Consider the following 11,085-nt stretch of genomic DNA (forward strand, 5'->3'; position numbering starts at 1 on the left):
TACTTTGTTTTCTATTAAATTTGACTCTTCAAACAAATTTGTAATATTGAAAGCTTTCATCTATATTTTAACATTAAAAAACACCTTGAAGATAAACTACAAAGTTTGTTTTATTTATACAAACCACATCGGTAAAGATCATGCATACTGATAAATAATGGGTAAATTTTGTGGTTTCTACATCAGTAGCAGATAGGAATTAGAAAGCCTATACCTCTACCAGACTCTTAATCAAATCTTCCACCATAATTTAAAATGACTGGCAAATTAGAGGGGCTTCCTTGCTGCCACAAACACTCCCCTGCTTTTCATTTATCTTCTGCGAACAGTCAATCCAGCAGCCTCAAGAACATGTACCAAAATTGGCCAATTAACACTGCTTTATGGAAGATGAGCTCTTTACTGGACCCCTGGGTTGCATACTTGTCGAACTGTTTTGCTGTTTCTCCAGTGATTGCTGTAACTTTGCATTTATTATCTGCAGCTGTTTTTCTGCTCCCAGAATTCCACGTGCTTCTAGCAACAAAGCAGGAAAGCTGGAAGTGTTATACTGTGAATTAGAAAATAAAATTAAAACCAATTGCAAAATAATATTATACAAATAACTATCATTCTTATCTTTTGAAATTTTGAATATCCAAAAGTAGTGAAAAATGGGGGAAATTTCTGTCTCTTTATTGTGAGCAAGACATATTTGAAGCATTGTAGATTACCAAGTTGGCTCAGTTGTAGAAAGAAAATATGAACATAAGTCAGGTCAAATTGATTTTTTTTTTACTGTCTCCTTGCTACTACTTCTCTCAACCTTTCCACTCTTAACTATCAGACTACTCATCTACCAAACTCAAGCACAAATCTTGCAACAACAAGTAGCATACCAACCTGAGCCAGAACTCTAGAGTCAAGTCCAAACCCAGGACTTGATGGCCAAGGAAGCTCAGTCTTTGAGTATGCATACAGTACAGGTTGATGATTTTCTTTTAAATCAACAGCATAAAGTGTCATGGAGATAGAGAGAGTAGAAGAAATTGAGGGAATAGTGTATCAAGATGGATGGAAAATTAGCAGACAGAAGCAAAGAGTTGGAATAAATAGATTTTTTTTCTGAATGGCAGGCATTGACTAGTAGGGTACCAGTGATAGGTACAAGGATCCAGTTATTAACAATATGCTAATATGTTAATGATTTAGATGAGGGAACTCAATGTAATATCTCCAGATTTGTAGATGACACAAACATGGACAGGGCAGATAAATCAATGACTGAGGAGATGGTGCAGTGGGTAAAGATTCCAATTTTTGGATCATTGCAACTTTTTCTGAGGCAGGAAAGACCTATTCAAAAGAGAGGAGTTTCACCCATATCCTGGCAGGAAGATCTGTTAGTGATATTCGGGAGCCTTTAAACTAGTCGTGTGGGGATAGTTGACCTCATTGATCTATGTGTGGAACCACAGAGGTTAGACAGATACTAAACAAAAATTTCATATCAGTTTTTACTGTGCAGAAAAAAAATGGAAGCAAGGGAACTCAGGGGAAATAAATATTGATGTCCTGAAATCAATCCACATTACAGAAGAGGAAGTGCTGGAGGTGGATAAATCTCCGGGACCTGATCAAATGTATCCCAGGATATTTTGAGAAGTTAGGGAAAAAAATTGCAGGATCCCTAGCAGAGATATTTGTATAACAGTTGAGGTGGCGGCTGACTGGAGAGTGGCTAATGTGCCTTTACTTAAGAAAGGCTGTAAGGAGAGGCCTAGGAACTGCAGACTTGGGAGTTGACAACAGTGGTGGTTAGGTTGTTGAGAAGATTGAGAGGTAGGATTTACATGCATTTGGAGAGGTAGGATTTACATGCATTTGGAGAGGCAAGGACTGATTAGGAATAGTCAACATGGTTTTGCTCATGGGAAATTGTGTCTCACAAACTTGATCGAGCATTTTGAGGATGTAACCAAAAAGATTGATAGAAATTGTCTACTTGGCTTTTGATAGGTTCCACATGGTGGTCTAATCAACAAAGTTAGATCACTTGGGATTCAGGAAGAGCTTGTCAATTGAATACAAAATTGGCTTGGTGGTAGAAGGGTTATTTTCTAGACTGGAGGTCTGTTACCAGCAGTGTTCTGCAGGGATCAGTCCTGGAACCACTTCTAGTTTGAGAATTTAGGAGGCACAGTTCGTAAGTTTGGAGATGACACCAAAATTGGTGCAATAGTTGACAGTGAAAAAGATTATCTAAGATGACAAAGGGATTTTGATCAATTGGGCCAATGGACTGAGGAGTGGCAGATGGAGTTTAATTTGGATAAATGTGAGGTACTGCATTTCGGTAAACAAAGGCAAGACTTACATAGTTAAACGGCAGGGCCCAGGGTAGTGTCAAACAGAAAGACTTGATGGTTCAGGTACATAGTTCTTTGAAGGTTGTGTCACAGATAGAGAGGGTGGTTAAGAAGGTGTTTAGCATGCTTGCCTTGATTGCTCAGATCACTTGAGTATAGGAGTTGGGGTGTCATGTAGCAGTTGCACAGGATATTGGTGAGGCCATCTAGTCTAATATAGGAAGGATTTTATTAATTTGGAGAGGGTTCAGAAAAGATTTACCAAAGTGTTGCTGGGAATGGAGGGTTTGAGTTATAAGGAGAAGCTGGGACTTTTTCCACTGGAACATAGGAGGTTGAGGAGTCACCTTACAGAGCTTTATAAAATCATGAGGGGCATAGATAACGTGAATAGCAAAGGTCTTTTCCCTAGGGTGGCTGAGTTCAAAACTAGTGGGCATATGTTCAAGGTGAAAGGGGGAAGATTTAAAAGGAACCTGAAGGCAACTTTTCACACAGAAGGTGTTCTTTTTTATGTGGAATGAACTGTCAGAGGAAGTGGTAAATGCAAACATTTACAACATTTAAGAGACATTTGGACAGGTACACAAATAGGAAATGTTTAGAGGGATAGGGGCCAAATGCAGGCAAGTAGGACTAGTTTAGTTTGGGAAACTAGGTCGGCATGGACCAATGGGTCTGTTTGCATGCTGTAAGACTCTATAACTTTCTCTATGCTTATAACTATAACAAAAGCAGCTTTAGAAGTAACCAACAACAAATTAAAGGAGTTCTTTATTTATCCATCGGAGAGGTTTATAAACAAATTATGAAAATCAAAATACCTGATGCAGAAGGATATGGGTTATCTTGAACATGCTATCCTTTAGTTTCCTTTGTATCAGAACTGTTATTGCTATAACAAAATCATTTAGCTATGTACCTGAATAGGAATGGTTGCACTTCAAAATGCATATTTTTCCATTCAATTTTAAATAATTTAAAGCCTGCATTTAGCATCTTCCCTTCTTAAACTCCCATTCTTCTCTAGACCATTAAAATCCTTAACAAAATCTATGACTTCAGTCCAATTCCTTGCTCACCTTTGCTTTCTATTTCTTCCTGCGAAACACAGTTAGAATGTCTCTATTTTCAGGCTAGACACTATGAAAGAGGGAGCTGCTGACAATGTTGGTGTATCTCTAGCCTGTTACCATAAATCAAGTAGGTTGACCCTGCTCAAGGGCAAGGTTGTCAGAACCTGAACTCCTCTGTGACTGACTAAGTTATAAAATAGGATTTTACAGATAAGCAGCACCAATGGATACAAAAAGTGTCTTACCGTTTGTTTCTCACCAGGGTGTTTGCTTCTATGTTCAATATATTCTGCTTGCAGTTGTTTAAAACCAGACAGGAATTGTGTTGCATGTAGCAAATCTGATTTCTTTTGACTTAATTCAGAATACTCCTTCCGTAAGTATTTGAGTTGTACTTCCTGCCTGTAAACAATCATAACATTATTTTCAAATTTTGATTAGTAAGGAAAGAAATTCAACTGATCTAAGGTAACTGGATTATAATTTAAATTATTAGTAATGTCACCACTGTGCATTTAAATATGTTATATTTCATCACTGTGGTGCACTACTAGAATCAAGTACCTCACATCAACTTGCTTGCAAGAAAATATTAATAGAGATTATACTCGAAACAAAGATGTAGTTTATTTAAGCACAACCATAAACTGGGTCAAATGATGGATTTAAAATAAAATAAAATTTAGCATTACTCATTCAGTTCCTTCTGAGCTACTAGAAACTGCTGTCTTGTCCTGTTGAAGGTTGTCATCACCTATGAATATTGAATATTAGATAATGTCAGCTCAATTTTCAACATTATACAATACTGAAAACATTAAATATTAACATCACGTCCCATAGTTACCCTTGCATTTGCTCTTTCCAAATTCTTCAGATCTTTCACTTGATGGATCTTTAAAAGAAGAAAAATTATGTTGTCAATCTGGATGGGCAAACATACCATGTGAAAAACCTGTCTCTAGTAAATTTTCCATTTGAACAATTTGGACAAATTATGTTTAGTCAATTACAAATGAAAATGTTGAGATATGGAATGTTATTCAAGAAAATAGAACACTAACTTTAAAGAAGGTTGCCAGCTCCAAACTAGCAGTTTGAATATCGTTCTACATTAAAGTACTACCCCAACAGCCAAATATATTTTTCTGGTTGATTTGGTTAATTAACTTTAAAAATCATTTTGAGGAAAGCCTACATGATAGAAGACACAGCTGTAGCATTGACATAAAATTGACTGAGTGACAGGAATCAGAGCACAACTATGAACTGTCTATCCTTTTAAAAAAAATGTATAATATGGGATCCCTCAGGTGTTGGTGAATCATTCCTTTTTTTTGATACATATTAATAATCTAGTCTTGGACATGAAGAACATAATTTCAAAACTTGCAGGAAAGTATTCAGGATAAAAGAGAAACAGATATTTCATGAGGGCATAGGCTTGTGAATTTGGCAGAAAAGTGGCAGGTGATGTTTATTGCAGGGAAGTGCGAAAGTGTATACAGGAACAGAGACCTGATGTTATATGTACCTAGATTGTTGAAGGTAATAGAGCAGGCTGAAAAAGTGATTAAAAAGGCACACAGAGTCCTGAGTTTTAAAACAGAGGTATAGAATACAACAGAAAGGAAGGATGTGATGAATCTTAATAAAACACTGGTTCAAACTCTACTCAAGTTGTGTATCCAATTCTGGGCACCACACTTTAGGATGTAGAGGCTTTAGAAAGGATGCAAAGTCCCAGGGCTGAGGAATTTCAGTTACAAGGATAGATTGCAGATGCTAAGATTGTCCTAGAGAAGGTTGAGGGGTTTTAGGCAGATTAGGTATTGTTCCTATTGCCAGAGAGAGACAGCAGACACAACTGAAGGGGAATGGCAAAACAGCCACAAGAAAAATGAGGAAAAATGTGTTTACACACCAAGTAGTTAGGATGCACTGCCTGAGAATCTGCAGGAGGCAATTCAGTCATAGCTTACAAAAGGCAATAGATAAGCATCTTCAGAGAAAAAGATGCAGGGCTTCCTGGAAAGGATAGGAGAGTGAGATTAAGTAGTTGCATCTGCAGAGAGCTGGCACAGACATAATGGGCCAAATAGTCTTTCAGTGCTGTGATCATTACATGAAAATTGGCTATTTGGCTGAATTCCTGAAGAAGAGTTTATGCCCGAAACATCGATTCTCCTTCTCCTTTGATGCTGCCTGACCTGCTGCGCTTTTCCAGCAACACATTTTTAAGCTCTATTTGGCTGAATGGGTCTGCGCCCCTATTTAAAGTTAATACGATCCTCTTCCCACTTTAGTTACTTCACATTCATCCTCTTGAACCCCTTTAAAAATTTTCAAAAGTACACCAGGTCATCTTTTTATTTTCCCAGATGAAAGAGCGCAAGCTTGCTAGATCATTCCTGCCAATTGCCTTCATGAAATTCTGGTAAAACTCCTCAGATCTTTTCTAAACTTTCTTCCCAAAAAGAAAATATGCTATTTGGAGAATGCTATTTGATCAGAACTGCATCATTATGACTGAGATAAGAGGAATGCACTGTTTTCCACTAATTCATGTGTTTGAACAAATTTTATCCATTTTCCTAAATGGCCAATTGTACGCTCACTCTTTTTGGACTTAAAACAAAGATCCAATAAACAGGTTGCTTTAATAAATAAGTTACTGTATAATTTTTAAAAATCTTCATTGAAAAACAGGTTAACAGTTTGTAATATTACATTTTAAATGTTTACCCGACTATATAACTGAAAATGCACATCAAGGGGAAAAAAAAATCAGATTCCTCTGCAAAGATTCAGTTTAGAAAAGAAAACATTTTTATCTAAGTCTTAGTTCTTGAAGACAAAAAGAATAAAGGTTTGAGATAGTCAGGTGTCTGTCAGTCTGATATCCCTGGCATGCATAGATAAATGTCACCAAATCTCAGCAGAAATCTCTGGGATTTTGGAAGCTGCAGCTTGCTCAGTATAAAGTATCACAAGGTCTTTCAATCAATTAAGGAGACATCAGGAATCATCAAGAAAAGGTGTTTCAGACATAGGAGATTGTAATATCCAATTATTTGTCAAATCTTTGGCAGACAAATGCAATCGCTAAACTCCAACAGGTGATCATTTTGTTACTTCCCTGTATTCAATGTGCTTGACTTATGGTGTCTATGTACTTTGGGTGGGAAATTTAATCAACAATAAAACAGTATTGTATTATCAGACCCCTAAAAGACTTGACTGGACCATCAGCAGATGGTGAGGCAACCAGTAATAGGAGAAAATAATTTATTTGACCTTGTTCTCCCCAATCCACTAGTTGCAGATGCATCTGCCCATGACAATATTAACACAAGTGATCACCACAAGTGTCTTTATGGAGAAGAATTCACATCATCACATCAAGGTTACCTTCATCATGTCATTTGACACTGCCATTGTGCTAAACAGAATAAAATTTAACAATTCAGCAAATTAAAACAGGGAACCCATGAGGTGCTGCAGGCCATCAGCAAGCACACTATTGCATTCACCAACAATCAGTAACCTCATAATCCAGTGTAACCTCATTCTACCATTACCTTAAAGCTGGGGGATCAACTCTGATTTAAAGAAAAGTGTATGAGGGTATACCAGGCAGGAGCAGAGCAGAAAGTGAGGTTGCAACATCAGGTTATTGCTTGCAAACAGCAAAAGCAGTACCCAAAACACTGAGCCACACAATCCGATACCCAACAAACTGAATACAAGCTTAAATCCAGCCTTGAATCCTGCATGGCAACTAAATCACTAATAAGAGAAGGCGATTCCACAAATGTGCCAACCCTCACTGACGGGGAGGTGTTGCAAATGAGTGCAAAAGACAAGGCTGACACATTTGCACCTATTTGCCTGAGGTTCTGAGTGAACAATCCATCTCTGTTTCTTCCCAGGATCCCAAGCATCGCAATTGTCATGTCTTCAGGCAACTGAGTTTAATCATGTGATATCAAAAATGATTGAAGGCACTCTATTCTGCAAAGTCTAAGAGACCGGACGATATTCTGGTCATAGTACTAAAGACTAGTGCCCCAGAACTTGCTATACCGCTAACCAAATAACAGATAAAACATTGTCATTTACCCTGTAATGTAGAAAAACATTCTTGCATACCTTGTCTATGAAAGCAGGACAATTCCACTTGGCCAATTACTACCCATCAGTCTACTGGACCATCAAACTGTTGACAGCAGTTATCAACAGTGCTATTGAACAGCATTTACTCAACAACAACTTGCTCCCTCATGTGCAATTCCGCCAGGACCACTCAGTTTCTGACCTTCATTACTGTCTTTGTTCAAACATGGACAAATGAGCTGAACTCCAGAGGGAAATAAAACTGACATCAAGGCTGCAATTGACCAAGAGTGGCATCAAGATCCCAAACTGAAGTCACTGGAAATCAGGCAGAAAACTATCCATTGGTTGGAATCATACCTAGCACAAATGATGAAGGTTGTGGTTGTTGGAGATCCATCATCTCAGTCCCAGGGCCTCAACTGGACACACCATCTTCAGCTGCTTCATCAATAGCCTTCCTTCTATCATAGAGACAGAAGTGGAATCTTCCTTGACAATTACACGCATGTTTGTGAGATTCATCCGCAAAGATTGAGTTCATAAAACAAAACAGTTTTGTTAACAAGTCCGAGTTCTTGAAGGCAAAAAGAATAAAAGGTTTGAGATATTCTGGTGGCTGTTGGTCTGACATCCTAGCATGTTAGTCACCATTCACAACTCAAGATACTGATGCAGTCCATGTCTAAATGCAGCAAAACCTGGACAACACCTGGGTTTGGGCTGATAATTGGCAAATGATATTTGCACCACATAAGTGCTGAGCAACAATCATCTCCAACAAGAGGGAAATCGAACCATCTCTCCTTGATGTTCAATGGTATCACTACCATCTTGGGCATTACATTACCTAGAAACTGAACTAGACCTACCATATAAGTACCATAGCTCTAAGAACAGAGGCTTGGAATTCTGCAGCAGGTCACTCACCTGTCTCCTCAAAGTCTGTCAACTATCTAAAAAGGTACAAGTTAGAGGTGTGACGGAATGCTCTCCATTTGCCTCTGTGAGTACATCTCCAATTCAAGAAGCTCAATACCACCAGCTTGGTTACCACCCCATCCATCACCTTTAACATTCACTACTTCTACCTGTTATGAAGTTGAAGGCGTGTGCTGTACCTTTAACACAGAGTGAATGCTGTTTTGCACTAAGAGCTTACAAGCATCTGTCATATGACTAACTAGCAGTCTCAGAGTGAACTGGAAAATTGAAACTACGTAAAATTTGGCTGTGAAATAGGTACCTGAATTGGTTGCTGTTTTGACAACGATTCAAATTTAACCAGTTTAAATTATGCCCCAGAATACTAAAATCCAAATCAGTTTGAATTTATTGTTTTGCCAACATCGAACCAATGAGACAATCCAATGTTGGGGGCATAAAAAAAAGCAGGCATTTTGAAAGTCAGACAGAGAGTAATGGCCATCGACAAAGTAACTGCCATCGAAACACTCTACCAAAGGTACCTTTTCGTATGAAAAGTATTTGCAGTAAAAGAAAGACAACAACCCAGGTAGATCTTCAGCTGGAAAAAGAGAGACACAGACGACAACAGCCACTGTATGATTTTGAAATTAAGTTGATATAATTTTAAAGTGTTTATTGGAACAGTATATTGTTATAGAGTTGGAGGCAGGTAATAAACAGTTAAGAGAAAGGGGAAATTAAAGTTGTGAATAGTTGTTGTTAAATGTTCACTTTTAGAGTTAAGGAATAAATTGACATTATTTTCTTTAAATAGTGGAATTTGGGAGCTCTCTGTCACTCATGTTTTAACAGATTACGGGGCGAGGTGAGCTTTTCTGGGTGTTTGGTTTAATTAACAGAAGGGTTCACTGCCTTGTCGTAACGTACCGCTGACACAGTGGCATATAACATATATGATCTACAAGATGCACACAAGTCAAGAATGCTCTTTTGACACTACTTTCCAGTTAATGTCTCCCAAACAGTTTCATCCAGTGATCCCATTTGAGGAATAAAAGGCAAAGGTGTATATGTGAGGAGGTGTGGGTATGCTACATTACTCTAACTCATCCCCCCCCAATCATCAATATTCTTTCACATTCACTTGCCCACTCTGGGACAGATACTGATTTACACTCACTCACTCTCAAAAATGCTCTCACTCTCTCTCATACTGACAGGGTGAAAAGCCATTTGCAGCCAGGTTGCATCAGAGTGCAGACATCTGTGGGATCAGGAGGTAGGGGAATGCAAGAGCCACATTAAACTCACCAGCATGGTACAGTGCTCTCCAACAGAACCATGCTGAACAGGAGGCATGCAAGAAAGAAAGAAAAGAGGAATAACACTGATATGTCCTCACAGGCCAATGTTCTATGTAACAACATTGGTTGAACATCTGTCAATGGAGATGGTCTACACCAGATTGGCTGGTTTGGGAACTGACCATCCTGATTAACAGAAAAGAACCGTGGATGCTGTAAATCAGAAATATCATTGTATTTTGATTAGCAGAGAACTCGGGCCAATGAGCCAGCGACTGACGTTTAGAACTCCTGTAACTGCTCTCCTGGGCCCTGATGTACTCACGGTCACAATTAACTCGATCTGCAGTTTGGGAAGCCCTGACCTAAATTGAGTTTGATGCCCCTTAGGTAAGATGCACCAAAATAAGGGTTTGCAGTGAGCTGTGAAAATATGTATTCCTGCAGTACTTACTGTTTCAAGAATTTGCTCCTTTAAATCAGTGAAGAATCTGTCAATTACTTTTGTGCAAATGTTAGATTCCATAGACTGCCTATGAAAGTGAACATAAACTACATTTCATTAATGAAGCATGGACTGCAGATCCAAAAATAGCAAATAAAAAGGTTTCTGTTTTAAGTTGCTGCTTCAACACAAGGGATCTTCCTGCATGGACTGCTTTGTTTGCATCCTCATGTGTTTATTTTAATCACTTTGTTCCATCTGACAAATAACAGCATTATTGACACCAGACAAATGTCCTCTACCAGTCAGCAATAACCCAGCAGATCCAGAGGCATGATTTCAGATTTCAAATGTTACAGGTGGAACATGCTGGTGTTCAAGAAATTGAAAACTCAAGATACAGAGCCCAAATGCTGCTGTGAGAGATTTCTCAGGCTGATTATCAACATGAAATGTGTGGTACTACTCATACTTGACCAGTCAGTGGTCAACAAAATTCTGCACAATGTATGGTGTGCCCTAGTTAGCTGTATTGATGTGTGGAGATCAGATATAATTGTATGGGAGCCCATTTCCATATTACTTTGTGGCAGAACATTATTACATGACCAACTATGGTTAAAATATCTCATTTTAATTGTTGAAAAGCCCGCTGTTTCTTTACACATTGACATAGATGAAAGTGAGGACTGCAGATGCTGGAGATCAGAGCTTAAAAATGTGTTGCTGGAAAAGCGCAGCAGGTCAGGCAGCATCAAAGGAACAGGAGAATCGACGTTTCGGGCATAAGCCCTTCTTCAGGAATGAGGAGGGTGTGCCAAGCAGGCTAAGATAAAAGGTAGGGAGGAGGGACTTGGGGGAGGGGC

General features: G+C 38.5%; 1 protein-coding gene across 1 annotated transcript in view; it reads right to left on the reverse strand.

Moving 5' to 3' along the window:
* Window positions 1-8: 8 nt before the first annotated feature.
* Window positions 9-11,085, reverse strand: part of cenpu (centromere protein U) — a 50,369-nt gene continuing 39,292 nt past the window's right edge. Inside the window, exons 9-13 of the mRNA XM_043705755.1 lie at window positions 10,229-10,307; window positions 4,272-4,319; window positions 4,117-4,178; window positions 3,670-3,826; window positions 9-550 (exon numbers count right to left, since the gene is read on the reverse strand). Of these exons, the coding sequence (XP_043561690.1) occupies window positions 371-550; window positions 3,670-3,826; window positions 4,117-4,178; window positions 4,272-4,319; window positions 10,229-10,307 (526 nt within the window). The 3' untranslated portion in view covers window positions 9-370. The remainder of the gene's footprint in view (window positions 551-3,669; window positions 3,827-4,116; window positions 4,179-4,271; window positions 4,320-10,228; window positions 10,308-11,085) is intronic.

The sequence above is a fragment of the Chiloscyllium plagiosum genome, chromosome 2, assembly GCF_004010195.1.
Source record: "Chiloscyllium plagiosum isolate BGI_BamShark_2017 chromosome 2, ASM401019v2, whole genome shotgun sequence".
In the NCBI taxonomy this organism is placed as follows: Eukaryota; Metazoa; Chordata; class Chondrichthyes; order Orectolobiformes; family Hemiscylliidae; genus Chiloscyllium; species Chiloscyllium plagiosum.